The sequence below is a fragment of the Penicillium verrucosum genome (assembly GCF_028828655.1).
Source record: "Penicillium verrucosum strain IBT 35672 chromosome Unknown utg000001l_segment0_segment0, whole genome shotgun sequence".
NCBI classification, from domain to species: domain Eukaryota; kingdom Fungi; phylum Ascomycota; class Eurotiomycetes; order Eurotiales; family Aspergillaceae; genus Penicillium; species Penicillium verrucosum.
In genome coordinates, this window is record NW_026643210.1 from 6,632,454 (window position 1) to 6,652,318 (window position 19,865).

The following is a 19,865-nucleotide window of genomic DNA, read 5'->3' on the forward strand; positions in this document are numbered from 1 at the left end:
AAATACAACTCTTTTTTCTATATGTTGAACTTGAATAGATGGTTATTGTGACTTGCACTCCGAAACGTTTGAGATCGACTAATCTATGGCGCAAGCCACTTCTTCTCTTAGGTAGTAGGTAAGTATCGACAGACTATAACTATATTGTATCATTCTCTCCCTTTCTATTCGAAATCAAAAACCAATATACTCTATTGCAAACAAGTGAGGATGCAAGATAACAGAAGAAATTTGGTCCGGACTGTTCAAATATGTACAATTTGGGGCGATGACTCCCCGAATCTAAAGAGTTGAGTTACATAGTGATCCTGGTGTACTGAGGCAAGCTCCTACCAGATGAGCTATTTCCGATGCAAATGGCGCCAGCTATCGAAAGCTTCTTCCCAAGTAGAAGAAGGTCCACTGCATTTTTCTGACACCATCCCCCACGTTCGAGCCCGAATAATCTCTTCAATAGTGCGCTCATTGCGAATTAGATTGGCCAATGACTCAGTCCGTGCTTCACGTGGAAAGAAGCGAGCAGAGTAAGGATCCAGACGTTCATCGACTTCTCGTTCCCGGTCTCGGGCAGATTCTGTTTGCCGAAGAATCAAGTCGGGATCGTCGGGATCCGGACTCGTGGCTACACCAGCGCAGTAAGTGAGAACGTCTGATCTCGTCTGCCATGACGGGAATAACCCATTATCCTTGAAGGTCTGGCATGCTGCGGAGCTGATCCGAGAGCTAGAGTCGGTTTGTCGCACCGATGTTGATGATGGGTCAAATCCTTTTTGGGCCGGTGTAATCAATGCATTTAAGTTCTGTGTAATCGAGTCATCGATGGTAGATCTTGAGAGTCGGAGAAAGTCTGAGTCAAAATGGGTCATGTCAATATAAGCTTGTATCAAGATGGCACATTTCAGACGAACCTCTGAACAATCTCTCGTCAAAACAGAACCGAGGCGTCAGCGCCGGAGCAGCTGTTGATGAGGCCTGTGACATCCTCCCATGAATTTCCTCCCCAGATTCCCGATTCGATTTGACCCAGAGCCACTCCAGTTTGTAATGAGGATGTGTATAGCGTTATTTATGGAGGTAGATCGTCCAACAGAGTTGTATAACGTACACCGCGTTAATCAATGTGATATCGAAGTGTATTTCACTGAGACGCAATATGGCCTTTTATGTGATAGTTGTTGGCATGAGCAACCTTGAAAGCTCGTGGACGACTGGTGTCATGCCGTAATCAGCCCCGGAGCTGCCTGCTTTGGGACTAGCGCATTCAATTATCTGCACGTGACAGCGCGTATCCGCGTTTAGGAGAATCGCGTGCTTATGCCAGATCGTCTTTCGAGAAAAGGCACTTATATATTCCCTTGAAGTCATTTATTGCATGTTCTTACCATTGATACTGGAAATACCATACCAACATGCCTGAACTAGCAGAGATCCACCGCATTGTGCATTTCATTCGTGAGCACCTGGTTGGGAAAACGCTGTCCAAAGTACAAGCACAACATGATGATATTATATTTGGCAAAGTTGGCACTAGTGCCGCCGAATTTGAAAAGGCAATGCAAGGGAAGAAGGTCGTGGGAACAGGCCAACAAGGGAAATATTTCTGGATCATAATGTCCTCACCACCACATGCTGTGATGCACTTTGGGATGGCTGGCTGGCTGAAGATCAAGGATGCTGATACATACTACTATCGAACCGACAAGTCTGCAGATCAGGAGTGGCCCCCTAAATATTGGAAGTTCCTGCTGGAGACAAGTGACGAGCCGAAAACAGAGGCAGCATTTGTGGATGCCCGCAGGCTTGGCCGCATTAGACTGGTGGATTGCCCCGCTGATGAGATCCGAAATCATACTCCGCTCAAGGAAAACGGGCCTGATCCAGTCACCGATAAAGACGTCGTGAATGAAGCATGGTTGACAGAGAAGCTGGGAAAGAAGAAAGTGCCGATCAAGGCTCTTCTTCTGGACCAGGCGAATATCAGTGGGATCGGAAACTGGATGGGGTAGGTCTTTTCGTCAAACAAAAACCATGGAATATACAAAAGCTAATTATTTTCAGTGATGAGATTCTCTATCATGCCAAGATACACCCAGAACAATACAGCAACACTTTGAGTGATGATCAGATCAAGGCGCTACACTCTGCCATTCATTATGTCTGCTCCACATCTATTGGTGTCCTGGCAGATTCAGAGAAGTTTCCCGAGCACTGGCTTTTCAAGCACCGTTGGGGCAAGGGAAAAAAGAACCAGCCCGCCGTCCTACCCAATGGGGATAAGATCACTTTCCTTACCGTTGGAGGTCGAACAAGTGCTGTTGTTCCAACTGTCCAGAAGAAGACTGGTCCGGTGGCCAAAGATGTTGATGAAGACGTTGCAAAATTCACACCAGCCAATTCGAAACGGAAACGTATGGCCCTAAAGAAAGAAAACGACTCCGAAGCGGAAGAAACGACACAGACAAAGAAGCGAGAAACCCCAAAACAAAAGAAACCCACTGTAAAGAGTGAGTACTTTGAAGAAGAGAAGCCAAAGCCCGCCGTTGTTGGCAGAAGACGATCTACCCGTACATCTAAATGAGGTGTATGTATCTTAATCTAGAATGGTTCTGTATTTTCTATCAGGATCTCAATAGTCTCCTGGAATGAAATAGACTCTACTTGAGTAAAACGCAGCATCTGACAGACTACTCTCATCTGCATGGGATTGATGCAGTATATATCCTTAGTAACTTACAACAGATGAATCCAGACAATCTAATTGCCATAAAGGGAGGCAATATATGAGTATATATATGTGAATCATAAAAGTAGTCATTGCTCTTCATGCTTTTACTCGCCTTGGTCTTGGGGTGGCACATATCTCACTGGCAGGTTGACCGTATCCTGAAGAAATCTCAAGATATCTTCGATCTCATCCTCCACGCGATACCAATGTCCCAACCCTTCATAGGCCTTCCAAGTCACATCCATCCCAAAACCGGCTGAAAGGACATGCGACATCTTTCTTCCAAGTTCCACAGAAACCTTTAGGTCTTCGGAGCCGTGGCCAATAAAAATAGGCGTCTGGAGATGATGGAAGCTTGGTTGTGGTTGCGAATCCTCCGTTGAATAATCGCTTGCAGAGATTATTGGAAGATCAAGAATATCCCGAACATGGTTGATGGCGTGCTCAAGCAGTGAGGCTTCTTCGTCGCCATCCGCAAAGGGATCAAAAGCATCATGCGAAGAGCTGCTTTTTTCGAATGGATCATCATCCAAGTCCAGTTCCGAGAAGGTATCTGCATTTGCGTCTAACTCTTCGTCACTGCTCGACTGTTGCATATCTGCCACTCCGTCGTCTGAGTCTGAGTCATGATCGGATCGAGTCTCCTGGTCGTCTCTAACCGACGCAGGAAGCTCGCCACATTGCAGAATTTCATGGAACTGCTGCTCAAAGGGCAGCCATCCACTCATCCCAACAAATGCCCCGATTGTGCTTGTTTCAGTAGCGTCGGGCCAGCCACCTAGCAGAGTAAAAATACCCGCAGCACAACCTTGACTCAGCCCCCATAGGACGATTTTTCGATGGTTATGCGCACCCAAGATGCGGACCTCTTCGTTGATTAAGTCACGAATCAATTCAGCAGTCCCACAGAGCCCTTCGACCTGTAAGTCTGTTCTCTCTCCGGGATCCTCAATGGAGTAGTTGTCAAACCACTGGTTGATGTGCATCTTTTTGAACCTCGTTGCCCGCCGCTTACTTGCAGTCGGAAAAATGAACTTCACCGTGGGAAGCCGAGCTTGTAGGTTCGCAGCGGCAAGAAGCTCATAACCGAAGCGTTCAGCATTGCTACCTTTTCCATGGAGTGAGATAATAGTGTGTGTATGCTCTTCACCCAGAGGTAGGATAACTAGAGGAGCGGGGTATGTATTTCGTGACATTTGGGTGGATTTTGGGGGGACAGAGAGGGTAAGAGGAGAAGATACAAGAAAAGCACAATTTCCAATAGTTATCTTCGAGTGAATGCCAAGGATCAATTTCGAAAGTTCTTTGTTCTTATATTTTATATTTTTTCTTTTGTTAATATGAATAGCCATCCTATGCAGGGTTATCGAATAGGCAACAAGACAAGACATGCAACAAACTTATAGATCAACCATGACTATACTCACTTCAATGCCAGTCAATGGGCCTTATATCACATAATTCTTAGAGTAGACAGCGAAACATGGGTAAAAGCTATATATACCACCCCAATTATCAATGATTATACTCATACCAATCCCAGACAATAGGCTTTATGTCGCATAGTTCTATTTTCCGCTCATAAAGAGTGGTTGTCTGTTATTGTATACGAGGGGATAACATCAACGAAGGGACATATATATAAAGCCTGTAGATGGCCCCAAGCGTTAAAATATCACTCTCAAGTCTCATTTGAATACTAACAAACCAGCCTACCATCGAACCATCACAATCCCGCCCCCAGAAAAGACAATTATTTTACACGACCAGGACAATTAGTTCGTCAAACATGGCTGACTCATGGGACGTCTATGTTACATTCTGTCAACGGAGAGGTAATGACCCTTTGCATTGGATGCTTTTGCTTGCTAACCCTGGGTCGCTGCATTGTACATGGTATCACGTCGTTGGAGGTCCTATGCAGAGTCGAGACTACGAGTGCAAGATTCAGGCTGGGAAGAGAATGGACAGTTTCGGTATATCAAAAAAGCAGTACGTCAGCCGTATTGCCGCAAGCGATATCAACAAGGTGAAATCAGCGGTAGTAGCAGTCCCTGCACAGGATTGTCAATACTGGATGGTGGAAGTGCTTGCCGGGCTTGAGCGCAAATCCTTGGTTCCTCCTGGCACCAGCGTTCATTATCATAACCAGATTGAGCCTTCTATTGCTGGGGAAATGGAGGATAGCTGGGTCTTGCTTTCCGGAACTTGTGAAGAGGAACTGACCATCGAAGAGCCTGGTAGCAACTAGATGAAACGGACTAGTAGATGGTTGGGGTTGAAGATTTCCTGGTAATTGAAATTCTGAAGGTATGCTGCACATGCCCTTTGCCATTGATGTTCTTCTTTTTTATATATATACATGAGAGTCTATCGTTTGTTTTTCTTCACAGGTTTATCCATGGATATATCACTCACTCTCTTTTTACTACCTTTACACATTTTTGATTTTATGCTCTGTCTATGTCAAGGTTTTATTTGGATTTCATAGTTCAGATTTGTTAACAATGCGATTTTATACTCTGGTCAATCTTAAGTAATTCATAGAAGATGTAGATATAAATTCCCATCAACCAGCCCAGTTGTATATCTTATATCTCTCCTGCGTAGCGCGGGTGGGCGAAGACGGACACGAAGACATGCAAGGGGAGTACCTATTCGCGTTCGAGAATAGCAATAACAGTCGAGGTGAATTCATGTGAAGGTACTGCTTCATAGTACCAGTTGGTGAAAAGTGGCAAGGAAAGTCACCAACAGTGACAGATGAAAATAATGGGTGAAACCTGTTGAGATGGTGTATCAGGGCAAGGAATCAGAAGAGATCTATGTATTGTCGAAGGAAATAACTATAGGGAAGCCTACATTGTATATACACACAGCCTGATTCAAAAATTCCTATATAGTTTGCGCCTATCTCAAAAACCCCAAACCTCTCCCAAACGTGAAAAGCTAACGACGAGAAATAAAATTGAGCTTTTGAAAGGCTTGTCAAATGTTCAAACCATCCAATGTCTCTCTGAAAATTTCAAAATTGTTCTCCTTGGGAGCGTCTCTAACTGCAAAATAAATCCGCTCAAACCAACCCTTGAACTCTTTTTTCATGAGAACATCGTACCAGCACTCGGCCACCTCCTGAGTGGGATGGCGAAAGGCTCCACAACCAATGGAACCAAGGATCAAGCGGCGGTGATTGTTGTTCGCTGCCGTGCGTAGAATCAATTGCATCTTGGCCATCATGAGATACCGCTGTTCTATTGCCGCGTACGTGGATTTATCGGCGGTCAATTTAGGCTGGTTCCGTGCTGCCATGCTGATAACACTGACAGTGGGGTTCAGGTGTAGTTCTTCGTCCTTCGACATGAAAGCATACTCGTTTTCCATACTCTTTCGGAAAACGATCACATTGGGTGAATAGAGGCACTCCAAATCGTCCATTGGGTAAAATCGGGTATGGAGAGTATCAATGAGTGTGCTTCGGTAGCAAAGCTGCTCCTCCTGGGCTCGAGCACCATTGAGCCAGCCTCCACCTGGTCTGGAGGCATTGGCAAAGTTGAGAACACATACTGGCATGTGATCGATGGTGCTGCCCGCTTTCTGCATCTCGAGGGCACGGTCATACGTGTCTCCCGCCACCACCCTAATCACAGTGTTTAAGTTTGGATACTCCACGGAATTAGGGTCCAGGACAGGAGCGGTCCATCTGTTCGCCAGATATCCAAACCGAGTTCCCTCCAATTCAGTTCTGAACAGAATTTCGTCCGTGGCTCGCTGTGTCATTGTTATGACCTTCTTCATTGCGATTAATTCAGGCTTGTTGACCCCCTTCCGCTTGGCCGTTTTTCCAAGACCAAGGGTGCGCTTCTTCTTAGGCGAATCAGGCTTTTGGGCAGGATGTTTCTTTTTAAGTACCTCAGGCTGACTTTCTGGTGATATAAGAAGGTCAGGGCTCTCTGCCTGACCATCAAAGTCAGTCATGATTATATCGCCGGACGACTTGGAGGTGCTAGAGTGGCTAGAGGCAGAAGAGAATTTCTGGGCAATGGTATCGATGATCTCAGTAAGGCCACTACTGCTCTGATGGCTTCTGCTTGAGGCAGGTGATTGGTTCGCGAACTGGGAATCCGTGGAATCTGTGGATTGTGTAGACTGTGATGACTGCGTCGACCTGGAGGTATCGGACTGGGCAAGCTCCTTCTTTTTGGGCATGGCTTTCTCTGTCTTTAAGGTGATCGATATGCGAGAAACAGTAGGGTTGCTAATTTGATAAAGACGAGAATTCTCATGGCTCTTTATGGCCCATGTTTACTCCCCTTGGCTAAAGGTAATCCAGTATAATTCTTACATAGTATGGATTGAAAGAATACAGAACACAAAGACTCGAGGCTCGAACAGTGCAAAGTAGAGCAGTTGAAAGAAACATCAGATGGATCACGTGTATACTTCCAATCCAACCAATCAGAGTAAGCGCAACCCGCATCAGGGCGGTGAGCTTATCTCCGATCTCGCCACCATGACAAAGCGTGCAACGCCGTTGGCTTGTCGCCTTCTTGCAGAACTATTTTTAATCCTCCAAGGTTTCGATGTCTTTATTCTGATTATTCCTTGCAATTCCAATAAGCTAAATCCAGGCCATTTCTTTCTCTTCATTGAGAACCGCCCAAAGCAGTACTCCGCCACAATGAGCGCGATCCTGTCAGCAGATGATCTGAACGATTTCATTTCGCCGGGGGTCGCGTGTATCAAACCAGTTGAAACCCTTCCACCGAAAGACACAAAGAATCAAGAAGTATGTCCACTTAATGGCCTCATTGAAACTATGTGGCATTTGAGTTTCTTTTGCTAATTTCCCAATAATAGGACGCCTATGAAGTAACAACGGAAGACAAAGTCCAGCCCGAGAATCTACCCCCCGCACAGATTTCTTTGACAGACTGCCTCGCTTGCTCTGGCTGTGTTACGTCTGCTGAAGCTGTGTTGATATCACTTCAGTCTCACGCCGAGGTCCTCAATACACTTGACGCGCATCCAGAGATTCCCTTGAAGCATGAGCATCATGAGGTCACGGTCAATAATACCGAAGATTCTGGAGAGGGTAAGATCTTCGTCGCGAGTGTCAGCCCGCAAGTCAGGGCCAGTCTGGCAACGATTTATGGAATTTCGGAGAAAGAAGCGGGGTACATGATCAGTCAATTACTTAGTGGCCCACAGGGCTTGCGGGGTGGGGGCAAACACGGCAATGGATTTACATGGGTTGTCGACACCAATGCCATGAGAGAGGCTGTACTGGTGCTCACTGCAGACGAGGTTTCGGACTCACTGAGCTCAGGTGAATCGTCAACAGCGAGCCAGTCGGATGACTCTCTTCCCAAGCGACCTATTTTATCCTCAGCATGTCCTGGATGGATCTGTTACGCCGAAAAGACTCACCCTTTTATACTTCCACATCTTTCTCGACTCAAGTCCCCGCAGGCTCTGTCGGGGACATTCCTCAAGACCGTTTTGAGCAAGTCTCTCGGGATCCATCCTTCTCGGATTTGGCATTTGGCCGTCATGCCCTGCTTTGACAAGAAGCTAGAAGCTAGTCGGGAAGAACTCACAGATGTGTCGTGGCGACAGGGAGATTCCACGGACTCTGAAACGCAGCCCGTTCGTGACGTGGACTGTGTTATCACTGCTCGTGAGCTTCTGTCTCTAGCTTCGTCCCGTGGGTTCTCACTGCCAAACCTACCTTTGCAACCTCTGCCTTCGTCTTTTACCCCACTCTTCCCTGAAAAAACCCTCGATTTTTTCCTTTCCCCCAAACGCTCTCGCGCAGAACAATCTCTTGCTACCGGCACCTCTGGGGGCTACCTACACCATGTTCTCATGACCTTCCAGGCTCGCAATCCAGGCAGCGAACTTGTGATCAACCGCGGACGCAACGTCGATGTCGTCGAGTACGTGCTCATGTCTCAAGAAGGTCAAACCATTCTGAAAGCAGCCCGTTATTACGGTTTCCGAAATATCCAAAACCTTGTCCGGAAGCTCAAGCCTGCGCGCGTGTCGAGGCTTCCGGGCGCAAAACCCGCTGCCAGATCTGCCGCAGGTCGGCGCCAGCCTTTATCTCGTAGCGCCGTGTCCACAAACAGCTCAGGGTCAGACTACGCCTACGTGGAGGTCATGGCCTGTCCTGGTGGGTGCACGAATGGCGGTGGCCAGATCCGAGTCGAGGATGCCAGAGAAGCCATCGGTTCTTCCCAAGGGCTGGCACTAGACGCATCCATGAAGCCATCCCCACATGAGCAGCGCGCGTGGCTTGCTCGTGTCGACGAGGCTTATTTCTCCGTGGAATCTGAGTCTGAGTCTGAACTAGAGACTCAGCCGTCTCCATTGGCTGACAAGGAGGCTAAAATCCATGAACACTTACGATCCTGGTCAGAATACATGGACATACCCCTCTCTAAGCTTGTCTATACTACATACCGCAAGGTAGAAAGTGATGTTGGGAAGGATCAAACACCTGCTGATGATACGAGTCGGGTTGTCGAGCTTGCAGGGAAGATTGGTGGTGGTTGGTGATTTTTGTCTGCTTCATTTTGTTGCTACAAGATCCACCCTTGCGGTGTTATTCTTCATGGCCTCTTTGTTTCATTTACATGGCGCGGGATCTTGGGTTTTTCTTGCATTTTTCTTGGGGGATATACCATATTTTTCATTTTTGAAGTCGCGGTCGACGATCCATGACGTGCTGATTTGTTTCAAGCTTATGACATGATAAAATGCATAGAAAAAGGCGTAAATACCTTCAAATACGATCAATGATATTAATGGAGCTATCGAAACACATAAATCAAAGACCTTTCTAAATTTCATACAACATAGAATCGGAGGCCTTTTTCTACTTTTAGGTCATGGAGATTGCCCACCTGGGCAGGTGGGCCTGTGTATGATGACTAATCTGTCATATGCATGACTAAGCACCTAAAATCCCGCGCTCCGAAAAGAAAAAGAATCGAAGTATCTCAGCCTCCAAGCTAATTCCCACCTCACAACTCTCATCAACCTGCCGCTCACGATTAACTCGCGCGCAAAATACCCAACTTACCAAACACCTCGTTCTCAACCCCAAAATATGTCTCGCGAAACCTACCAGGTCCCCTCGATGGGCACCCAGAACAACTTCGACACCCAAGCCGGAGGTTTCGGTAACGCCATGGCCATCGACAGCCCCTCAGTCACCTACCTGTGCGGCGAGTGCTCTGCCCGTGTTCCCCTCAAGCGTGGCGACCAGATTCGCTGCAAGGACTGCGGTCACCGTGTGCTGTACAAGGAGCGTACCAAGCGGTAAGATTTTCTTTCCTGGGCATTATCATGCAATATGCGCGCGACATGGGCTGACTTCTCTGTTCTTTGCGTCTTAATAGTATGGTCCAGTTCCAGGCTCGGTAGATGTTTCATTTACTCCAACAAAAATCGGGACGTTTGGAGGTTGCGATGGCTCAAGCGGAATCGAAGGAATTGGCCTGAGATCCTTCGAAGTCTTTATTTTATTTTTATTTTTTGACGAATTATGCATACAATGGCGCTTTGGGGTTGAATTACACAAACCAGGTTTTCTATGGTCTCAATCTACAAGAACCAGATACGATATTTTATAGCCATGCCATGTCCTCTTAGTCCTAGTCAAAATCTAGACTTGTGAGGACAGGCTTCAGCTCTTTCTCATTAGAAATAAGTATATTTTATTTGTTTCAGAGAATCATAGACATAATAGACATTCACTCATGGACCCGAAATCTGGACCCGAAATCTCATAGTATTTAAACGTACACGTATACCCAACCCGAAAGCTTTTTAAACACTTAACAAAATCCAACCCTGCGAAAAAGAAAAAATAGTCACAAGATTCTACTTTAGAGCTGATTAGTTACTTCAATGAATTGCTCCAAGTTCTTCAAAGACTGCCCGCTCTCGATTGCCCAGCGCGCGCGACGAACACCTTCTTTCCAGCGACCACCGCCAGGGCCACGCTCGGTGATGACCTGACCATCATCGCCAGGTCCCATGTTGCTGGTATTGGCCTCGCAAATGCCCGAGGTGACAAGTAGACCAGCCACATTCATGAGAACAAACTCCAAAATCGGGTCATCCCGTGGAAGCTCATTCCGAAGTATACTCATCAGCTTTTCTGCGTTTTGCTTGGGCATTTTACCTCCGCCAACATCACTAAGAGGATGGCTAGAGAGCCCAAAGTCCGCTGGCTCGACCTGGAAGGTGTCGACCTTGACGATGCTGCGGGGATTGTCGATATCCTCTTCGGTTGAGTCATCGGCATCGTCTTCTGGTGCTTGGTATGCAGGGTTCGGGTACGCGGAGAGTCTCCAGCAGTTTGTCTTTCCAGCACAGCTGATTTCGTCCATGTCCTCTGCGCCACAGACAATCATGGCTTTCTTCGCTCCGCTTTGTCTGAAAGCCTCGGCAAATACTGGACCAAGGCTCTGGTATGCGACGCCAACTACGCGTGCTTCCAGTGCCCAGTCAACGGGGTTTGCCAGTGGGCCCATTAGGTTGAAAATCGTTCGAAGGCCGAGGCCCCTGCGGACAGGGTTGGAATGCGTCATGCCTGGGTGGAAATTCGGAGCAAACAAGAACGAATAGTTGGTTTTCTCGTAGACCTTGGATAGGTTTTCAGCGGTGATGGCTGCGATCTTGGGTGGCAATGGCTGGATGGCATTGAGGACGTCAGCAGCCCCAGAGGTCGACGTTTGAGCGCGGTTGCCATGTTTAGCTGTCAAGAGAAGAGGAGATGCAACGATCGAGGAGGTCGTTGAAATGTTAAAGGTCGAATGAGAATCTCCTCCGGTTCCAACAATATCACACTATACATCGCAGCTTGTCAATATGACTCATTAACAAAATATAGGTGTTGCGCATACCAATCCGCCCTCATAATTCCCTGCTTTCAGATTACGAGACTTCATAATCTTGATAAGCGGGGCTTTCTCAACTTGGCAAGCAGCCTCTCGCATGCATTGAGAACATTTCGCAATCACATCTGGCTGTCTATCCTTGCCGGTTGAGTGGAGCAATGTGAGGAGGGCAGCGGTCTGGATATGGGATAACCGGTCCTCGAAGATCAGCGCAAAGGCAGAAGCAATCTCCTCTGCACTCACGGCGGGGAGATCGTGTGCGCTGACTCGAATGCCGGCAGCCGCGGGGTAGGCGAGTCGCTGGAGGAGGGGAGCGATCGAAATGGACTCAGGCCGCTGAGATGGAGAGGATACAGGTGTCGCCATACTTGAAATATTCATAAGCGACAGTGTGTTCGCAATAGCCCAGCAATCCCAATGATGTTTCACAGGCTTAAAAAGATACCTGCGAACGAGGTAACAGTCAAGTGACTCAAGAGATTCCGATATAGACGGCAAAAATAACTCACCGCCATCGGGGCGCTTTACCCTTTTGGGACCCTAAAAATATCATTTGCATTTCCCGGGGGCTCGTCTTAACCTGTCTTGTCTTGTGTATATCGCCTTTTTTTGAATTGTTTTGGGAATTGGTAAATTCACCACCTAAATCTATTATTCACAATGCCCCCTCGTTTAAGAATCCCGTCGCTTCAACAAATCCCTCGGTGCCAAAATGAACTCCGAATTATCAGGAGCGCATCCAGCGCTGCGGCCCCGGCAGTCACGCCAGCTGCTTCAAATGAGCAGATGGCACGCTCACCAGCTCCCGTATCACGATTTCCTCCTACCCAGCCACCTTCGCACCGCAATCCCGAATACCGCCGGTCGCAACTACTGCGGTCATACACCTCCCTTCTCCGCACATCTCCTCTCATTGTGCTGTTCCAACACAACAACCTCAAGTCCATGGAATGGGCCGCCATCCGACGAGAATTAACCATTGCCCTGCAAAAGGTGGACGAGAAGATTGCCGCCGAAGGCCGCACGGCGCCTGCCCTCGCTCCTTACATTAAGATCCAGACTATCCAGACCAGCATCTTCGAGGTGGCTCTGCGCATTGTCGAGTACTTCCGCCCCAGCGAGGCTTCCTTGGGTTCAGGAAAGCCCCCAAGTGCAATTGACCCCGTGACACAAACCTCTGCCGAGCTCCCTGCAATCTCCGGGTCGAAGGATGATCCGGCTTTGACACACGACCTGTCTCGTACCGCCCACGAGGCAGTCAAGAACTTGAAGGGCATGCACGAGCTTTCTCCTCTGCTCATCGGCCCCGTTGCTGTCCTTTCCATCCCTACCGTCTCGCCCGAACACATGAAGGCCGCGCTGTCGATTCTCACCCCCAAAGAAGCCGGCTTCAAGGCCCCTACCCGCAAGGCAAACCCGGAATACCACGAGCCCATCGTTCAGAACGGTCTCCGCAAGATTAACTTGCTGGCTGCCCGTGTGGACAATCAGGTGTTTGATATCGATCAGACCAAGTGGGTCGGCAGCATCGAGGGTGGCATGGACGGTCTTCGCTCCCAGCTTGTCACCGCCTTGCAGAGTATGAGTTCCAGCGTTGCAACTACTCTGGAGGGAGCTGGCAAGAGCATTTACTTTACCTTGGAGAGTCGTCGGAGCGTTTTGGAAGAGGAAGAGAAGGGACCGGAGGGCGACAAGAGCGAATCGTCATAGTCTGGTCATGGTCATTTTGATTCATTTTCCTGTATAATAGATCATATTCTGCGTTTAGTCCTCAAGGCACCCTCTTCCTACTTCGGGATCAATGTATACTTGAAATCAACTTTGGTGCATCATATTTCCTGTTTAACCCATGAATCATTGCATTTCCTGTATGAGGCAACATACAGACTGCGGCTAAAAGACAAGTTTCCTCCCGATCTGTGCCCATCACGTCCACCATCTAGTTCTGTCTCAAACGCAGTTTGGCATTCATGCCAACAATACAGCGCACAAGATCCCAATCTCCATTCAGACCAACCCAGTCCGTAACAAGAATACCCGTCGAGCAGTCCGCATCATGCTCTTTACCTCGGCGACAGATATAATCCACAACCGCCGGGTTAACCTTAGCAGCAACCTTCTCGGGCCAAGTATCCGTCTTCCAGAAGTTACTGGCACTCAAGAAATTGACGTAGAAGGGAAAAGCCTTGGTCGCATGCATATCAGGCTGAACACCAAACGGATAGCGACAACAGCTAGCCCGATCGATCTGTTCCGAGACGAACTTAATCTTCTTTTCGATATTCATACTCTCCAGCACCTCATAGAAATCCTGAATGCAGAGCTGACCACTGGGACACTTAGCATTGGGAGTATTATCCGCCCAGGCAGCAGCATCAATACCCCAACCATTGCCACCATGTTCGTCCTTCAGCTTCTGCTGCAAGTTAAACCGACGCATGAGGATAACCTTTCCACGCGCCTCGCCCAGAGTCGGGATCTTAGGCCGCACCCACCACCTACTACCAGCCTTGGCGTAGTGATCGTGCAGGATCCGCGAGACCTGCTCGTCAGTCGCGTTACCGGTTCCCTCCCGCTTAACAGAGACGATCAGCGTCTCGGAGGGGTTGCGCTCGAGGAACCCGTCCACTTCACGCATCAGGTCGCGGAAGTACTTGTTTCCTGTGAGCGAGATGGGGAACACGCTGTGTACGAGAATCAGCTCGTCGCGCGCCGCGTCCTCGGGGTACTGTGGCTGCACGCGGATATCGAAGAACCGAACGCCGTTCTCCAGCTGCTCTTTCGGGCTTACAGCCTGGCAGCGCACTGAGGGCGGCGCGATGTGGCAGGTGGGTGAGTTGTGCGTGCCTGGGATTGAGAGGGCGGAGACAAGGGTGTCATCGCGGAGCTCGCGCATCCAGGCGTTCAGGTTCGCCGAGGAGAAAATTGCGAGGAAGGATTCTGCGACCACAAAGACGCCGGTGAAACGGTGTTTGGGGTTCTCGTTTAGTGCTTTCATTCCTGCAGACTCTGTTGTTGGGACGGGAGCTTGGATCTGGTATTTCTGGCCTTCGACCTCGAAGATTAGACGCATGCGCTCCTTGTCGGAGTGGATGAAGGAGCGTAGCTCGGTCTTCTTCGTTGTGAATGGCTCCACGTGAATGTCGACATCCTTCTCCTCGAAGGGACGGCTGTCCTGTTCGATGGAGGAGACCTCCTCATTACGGGTTTGGTTGGTCAAGACCTGGGTGAGGTTCCTGGCCATTGTGCTGAAGGCATTGAACCCATCCTTCTCCGGTGCCGGAAAGCGCTCAATGCGCTTCAGGACGATTGGAGTGGAGGTGTTGTTGCGGATAGTGAGGTGCTCGGCAACCATTGTGGATTGGACAATTTGGTGAATTGAAATTGGAATCAACGCGAGTCCCTGGGCGAAGGGTGTTTGTCTCAAGATGGATCGAAATCGGCTGCCTGGGGAGCTGAGATCGAAGTGGGTTACCCCTCCACTGAGGATCAGCGGACGATCTCCGATAGGGAACCCCTTATTCTTGGCGCGTAAAGCTGATTCGAAAGGACATCGCACTTGTGAGACAGAGCGGAGATTCTTAAGGTCTGTATGGAGTATGGAATACTCCGTACGGAGTACGATATACTACTAGTACAATACTACAAGAACATAGGCGCCGCGCGCTGCCGCGCGGCGCTATAATTTTTGTCAATTTGTTCCATTCCAATTAAAATACAAAAGATAGCCGTATTCCAGTTTGTCACTTATACTCTATATAAGCAGAGGTTAATACTAAGTATAGCTAACTACTTTCTATCTATAGATCCGGGTACTCGAAGCTAAATCCGTAGGACTACCTCTTCCGCGACGACCGCTTGGCTTTTCCTTTCCCTTAGCCTAGTATAGAACTATTAGCGGTAGTTATAGAAGAAGAGTCCGAGTTAGAACTTAAATCCGAGTCCGAAGAGCTAGTATCGTTATCGTTAGATCTTTAGAGGGCGGGGTCCTTACTTTTATCTTTACTTAGACCTCTATAGGCGTTACTAACAACGTCTACTACCTTAGCCGTCGAAGGTAAACGGGAGGGACCGGCGTCGGTACGGGCGACCTTAGTTAGAGAAGACTAGCTAGTATCGGCAAAGCCCTAATAGAATCGTTTAAGCGTCCTAGACTATAAACAATTATTAATTAGTAAGTATAAAGATATACTGATACTAATAGACTTACTTAGATATACTAACTACGGTAGATATAGAGACCTTAGCGGCGCTATTAGTACCGGTACCTCTAGTAGGCGCGGTAGAAAACTAACTTAGGAATATATAAAGAGACTTCCGACCCTCCTAGGTATACTAACCGACTAAGTCGCCGAGGATAGTAACCTATCTCCTAATTTTCGGTAGATATACCTTACTCTATCGGGGAATCCTAAATATTATATAGTAGATATTAAAGATATAATAACGATAGTTACTATCGTTATCCCGACTAAGGTATATATTAATCTATAGAGTAAAAATTCGATCGTCGCTAGAGGGAATAGGAATAGCGATAATAGCTCTACTAAAGTATAATCGGGAGGAGCGTAGTATAAGTATACTATCCCTATACGCGTTATATCCCGGATCGCTAGGTTAACTAAGAAGAAAAGAAGGTAAGTTAGTAGTATAATATAATAAAAGAATAGTAAAATAGGATACTAACGCTTATAGATTCCTTATAATAACTTTTAGTACTAGAGAATCGGTATCGTTATACTTAATAGTTAATATCCCCTCCGCTTCTACTAAAGTATTAAGATAATAAGCTTTACCCCGCTAATTACGCTAATTAATAGCGAAAGCTATATTCTTATCGATAGTAATACTTAGAACGGATCGAAAGAGATTATATTACCCGATTATAGTAATATTAAGAGGCGAAGCGAAAGTACCGGAACCCTTATAGGATATAATTACTAAAGGACTATTAAAGGAAATAAAGGATTAGGAATTAGTTAGAGTAGAAGAAGATATATTAGATAAAGTAAAGATAAGGGGAAAATAGAAATAAAAGTTAGATATCTAGATAGTTAGGCTAAGTAGGGGATTTAATAGCTCGGAGGACTTCTAGCTAAATAATATTATCGGTCTCTTTATTAAGGTTACCCTTATTTATAAGGATAGAGACCTAGCTAATATCGGTAGCTCGAGAAAGTACTATATATAGCTAACTATAGGAGAAGTAGGGTTCTATAAGTTTTATCCCTATATAGGTAAGAGATTACCCCTAAGCCTTATTAATTATTATTATAAAGGCTAACTTAATAAGGAACTAAAGCCGGGTAATTATATAGATTATATCGCCTTTATTACTTATTAGCTCTACCTATAGAATAAGCCGAACCCGGCTATTAAAATCCCTACTATTAATCCGTACCTTAATATAATTTAGTGATATACGTAATATAGTAAATCGTATTCTATTATATAGCCTATCGCGAGGACTTATATTACGTAGTAATATAATAGGAGTACCTACTTTAAGATTTAAAGTAGATAGTAGTAAACTCCTATAGTTTATATTAGCTAAATTCTTACGGCTAATCGTATTCGCCCTAAGCCCGGCCTTAATACCCCTAAGTTCTTTACTCCGATTATTAGATATAAAGATATATAGAGCCCTTAGAATTAATAAAAGCAAACGCTTATTAATCTCTATTATAGAGGCGTTAGTAAGGAAAAAGATACCCTAGCTAATAAAATAGCGTAGGTTAGTATAGTTAGCGTAAAGAGTAGGGAAAACCCGCTCTATAAATCGCTCTTCCTAAGCTAAGCGCTAGATTATTCCTAGAATAAGACGGGTACTATACCTAGACGGATTATAAGATATTTCGCTAAGCTATTAACTAAAGGATTAATTTAGAGAGTTAGCTTCTTATAAATATATATTCTATATTAAAAAAAGACGTTTAAGAGCTAGCTAGATTATAGAGTACTAGAGATAGGCCTCTACTATCTCCTAATAGCTTATATACTAAATTATAGATAAAATCTATTAAAAGTCCCTATCAAGGATCGAAGGGATACCTCTAAATAGTCGGTTACCGCCGTCTATATCCTTCCGGATATTATAAAAAGAGCGGTTAATAGTATTAAAGATATTATAGTAGATTATTAGGGTCTTATCCTAAATAATTATATTTATTTACCGGAGGAGCTCGGCTATTTAGCTCTAGTATAAGATATTATATATAGACGATAAGTTAATAGGGATTAGAATTTTAAAGCGCTTATAAATAGTCCTTCTACCTAGAAGAAGAAGTATAGCGATACCGATAGAGATAATATAAAGAATAATATTACCCTCGGAATATAGTCTCTCGTAAAGTATTATATAGAGGAAGGTTTTACCGGTTCTACCGGGTCTATTAAGAAAGAAATAGTACGAAGTAAGGTTATAATAGAACTTATCTAATATCCGGTTATAAGCCGTATATTAATCTCTATTTAGTTAGTTTTCTTATATAGCTACGGATTTAGCTAGTAGGGCGCGGTTATAGGCTAATTCCCGCTTAATTAGGGGATTCTTTCGAAACTAAAAGAATTCCTAATTATTTTCCTAAATAGGAAGGCTATATCTATATATATAATTAGTATTAGATAGGAAAATATTATAATAATATAATATTTATCTTATTAAAGACGTTTCTAGGTACTCTACCTCCTTTCTTTCTAATATTTAATAAATTAAATAGAGTCTATAATCTAAGTCTAGCCTTTCGATTATCTTAGAGTAGTATAAATTTAGATTTTTAATCCGAATAGTTAGATCGTCGTAAAAGATATCGTAAAAATAGTCCTAGATATCCCGTATATTATAGAGACCCCTATATATTATACCGGAAATAAATACGCGATAGAGGGACTTACTAGTATAGAAGTTCTTAGCCTTAGCGAAGAAGTTACCCTATATATCCTTTAGATAAAGGACTCCCTAAATATAATAGGCTTTCTTAAATATCTTATAGATAATACTATTATTAAGTCGGAGAAGATCTTTATAGTAGGTAGAGCTAGGAATTCGCGTAAGGAGATAGCAAAAGAAGTATATATCTCCTTAAAGTAGGCCTAAAGGGTATATCCGTCTAATATTAGTATCTTTTATCCGTCGGCTCTAAATATCCTTTATCTAAATAAAATAATTAGGGAAATTATAGTAGAGGATATATTAGTCCTTAAGATACTCCTAGTTCCGACGAAAGTAGGCTATTAGTTTCGAGTTATACTTTATAATTCTTTTCTTTATATTCGTAGCGGATTAGTTATCCTCGTACGTAATAATATATTTTCTAGGTAAGTAGACTACTAAAGGAGTAGTCGGTAGGAAATATTTATACGTCTTATTTCCGAAAATACGCTATATAGCTTCTATAGAGCCGATATATCTCCCGCTAATATATTAGTTAATTTTATTTATAGAAGACTTAAACTCTATAGTTATATAGTCCGGCCCTTATAGTAATTATATTATTAGTAGAATAATAGGAAGACAAATAACTAATCTAATAATATCTTATATATATATTTATAAATATAGTTAATCGACTAAAGGTTATAATAGGCCTTAATATTAATATAGGACTTATATTTCTAGTAAAGGAATAGATTATAAGGAATAACTAACTCGTTTCCCTAAGTAATCTACTCTTTCTTATTAGTTAGGTTTTTAGTATATATAGTAGGACTATTAGGCTATCGGCGGTATAGCGGATAAGTATCCTCTCCGATAGCTATACTATTAGAGAAATCCTTTAGAAAGCGGCTTTTATAGAAGCCCGTCTTTCTTATATATAGCGACTTCGGATTATACTTTCTATAGAGGCGGTAGATTATATTTTAAGTAATAACCTATCCGATACTATTAGTATAATACTAAAGAGTAGAGTAGAAATAGTACTATTATAGTATATATTATAAAATAGCTAGCTACCTTCTCTATTTAGATTAGGTATAGACGGGTTAAAAGACGTAATTTCGGGGGCGGTAGGATTATAAAGATCCGTAAATAGGCTAGGATATAGGATTTTAGCGGAAATAATAGAGTTAATCTTCTCCGGGGTATCGTATACCTCCTTTATCTATAAAAGAGTATAAGAATATAGTAATCTATATTTCTAATACTTAATAATAGATACGTAGGCGATATAGTCGCTAAGGACGTCTTTAAAATATAGGTCGTTTATTATTATATTATATTTTATTTTAAA

General features: G+C 44.8%; 10 protein-coding genes across 10 annotated transcripts; 5 read left to right on the forward strand and 5 right to left on the reverse strand.

The window, feature by feature from the left end:
• Positions 1-341: 341 nt before the first annotated feature.
• N7516_002463 (MIX23 family protein) lies at positions 342-981 on the reverse strand (the record flags this gene model as incomplete). Its single annotated transcript, XM_057215183.1, has 2 exons — positions 342-847; positions 909-981. 2 exons carry the CDS (start codon positions 979-981, stop codon positions 342-344), a joined length of 579 nt encoding a protein of 192 aa, XP_057077066.1.
• A 428-nt stretch (positions 982-1,409) lies between these two features.
• On the forward strand, positions 1,410-2,578 carry N7516_002464 (putative formamidopyrimidine-DNA glycosylase; the record flags this gene model as incomplete). The annotated part of the gene is made up of 2 exons (XM_057215184.1): positions 1,410-2,002; positions 2,059-2,578. 2 exons carry the CDS (start codon positions 1,410-1,412, stop codon positions 2,576-2,578), a joined length of 1,113 nt encoding a protein of 370 aa, XP_057077067.1.
• Positions 2,579-2,829: 251 nt separating this feature from the next.
• Positions 2,830-3,921, reverse strand: N7516_002465 (alpha/beta hydrolase family protein; the record flags this gene model as incomplete). Its single annotated transcript, XM_057215185.1, has 1 exon — positions 2,830-3,921. The coding sequence occupies one exon, from the start codon at positions 3,919-3,921 to the stop codon at positions 2,830-2,832; it is 1,092 nt and encodes a 363-aa protein (XP_057077068.1).
• Positions 3,922-4,514: 593 nt separating this feature from the next.
• Positions 4,515-4,976, forward strand: N7516_002466 (uncharacterized protein; the record flags this gene model as incomplete). The annotated part of the gene is made up of 1 exon (XM_057215186.1): positions 4,515-4,976. One exon carries the CDS (start codon positions 4,515-4,517, stop codon positions 4,974-4,976), a length of 462 nt encoding a protein of 153 aa, XP_057077069.1.
• A 737-nt stretch (positions 4,977-5,713) lies between these two features.
• On the reverse strand, positions 5,714-6,931 carry N7516_002467 (uncharacterized protein; the record flags this gene model as incomplete). Its single annotated transcript, XM_057215187.1, has 1 exon — positions 5,714-6,931. The coding sequence occupies one exon, from the start codon at positions 6,929-6,931 to the stop codon at positions 5,714-5,716; it is 1,218 nt and encodes a 405-aa protein (XP_057077070.1).
• Positions 6,932-7,403: 472 nt separating this feature from the next.
• On the forward strand, positions 7,404-9,283 carry nar1 (iron-sulfur cluster assembly protein NAR1; the record flags this gene model as incomplete). Its single annotated transcript, XM_057215188.1, has 2 exons — positions 7,404-7,511; positions 7,583-9,283. 2 exons carry the CDS (start codon positions 7,404-7,406, stop codon positions 9,281-9,283), a joined length of 1,809 nt encoding a protein of 602 aa, XP_057077071.1.
• Positions 9,284-9,821: 538 nt separating this feature from the next.
• N7516_002469 (Rpo12/RPC10 RNA polymerase subunit family protein) lies at positions 9,822-10,278 on the forward strand. Its single transcript, XM_057215189.1, has 2 exons — positions 9,822-10,048; positions 10,129-10,278. The coding sequence occupies exons 1-2, from the start codon at positions 9,837-9,839 to the stop codon at positions 10,151-10,153; spliced, it is 237 nt and encodes a 78-aa protein (XP_057077072.1). The 5' UTR covers positions 9,822-9,836; the 3' UTR covers positions 10,154-10,278.
• A 339-nt stretch (positions 10,279-10,617) lies between these two features.
• N7516_002470 (anthranilate phosphoribosyltransferase) lies at positions 10,618-12,000 on the reverse strand (the record flags this gene model as incomplete). Its single annotated transcript, XM_057215190.1, has 2 exons — positions 10,618-11,583; positions 11,641-12,000. The coding sequence occupies 2 exons, from the start codon at positions 11,998-12,000 to the stop codon at positions 10,618-10,620; spliced, it is 1,326 nt and encodes a 441-aa protein (XP_057077073.1).
• A 294-nt stretch (positions 12,001-12,294) lies between these two features.
• Positions 12,295-13,344, forward strand: N7516_002471 (mitochondrial 54S ribosomal protein uL10m; the record flags this gene model as incomplete). Its single annotated transcript, XM_057215191.1, has 1 exon — positions 12,295-13,344. The coding sequence occupies one exon, from the start codon at positions 12,295-12,297 to the stop codon at positions 13,342-13,344; it is 1,050 nt and encodes a 349-aa protein (XP_057077074.1).
• A 229-nt stretch (positions 13,345-13,573) lies between these two features.
• N7516_002472 (phosphatidylinositol-specific phospholipase C) lies at positions 13,574-14,989 on the reverse strand (the record flags this gene model as incomplete). Its single annotated transcript, XM_057215192.1, has 1 exon — positions 13,574-14,989. One exon carries the CDS (start codon positions 14,987-14,989, stop codon positions 13,574-13,576), a length of 1,416 nt encoding a protein of 471 aa, XP_057077075.1.
• Between the last annotated feature and the right edge of the window lie 4,876 nt (positions 14,990-19,865).

What these genes read in the sequence shown, in the direction of transcription:
- N7516_002469 (XM_057215189.1), top strand. Translation starts at nt 9,837, where the DNA reads ATGTCTCGCGAAACCTACCAGGTCCCCTCGATGGGCACCCAGAACAAC. An exon ending in TACAAGGAGCGTACCAAGCG is followed by an intron (nt 10,049 to 10,128) that starts GTAAGATTTTCT and finishes GCGTCTTAATAG; the next exon opens with TATGGTCCAGTTCCAGGCTC.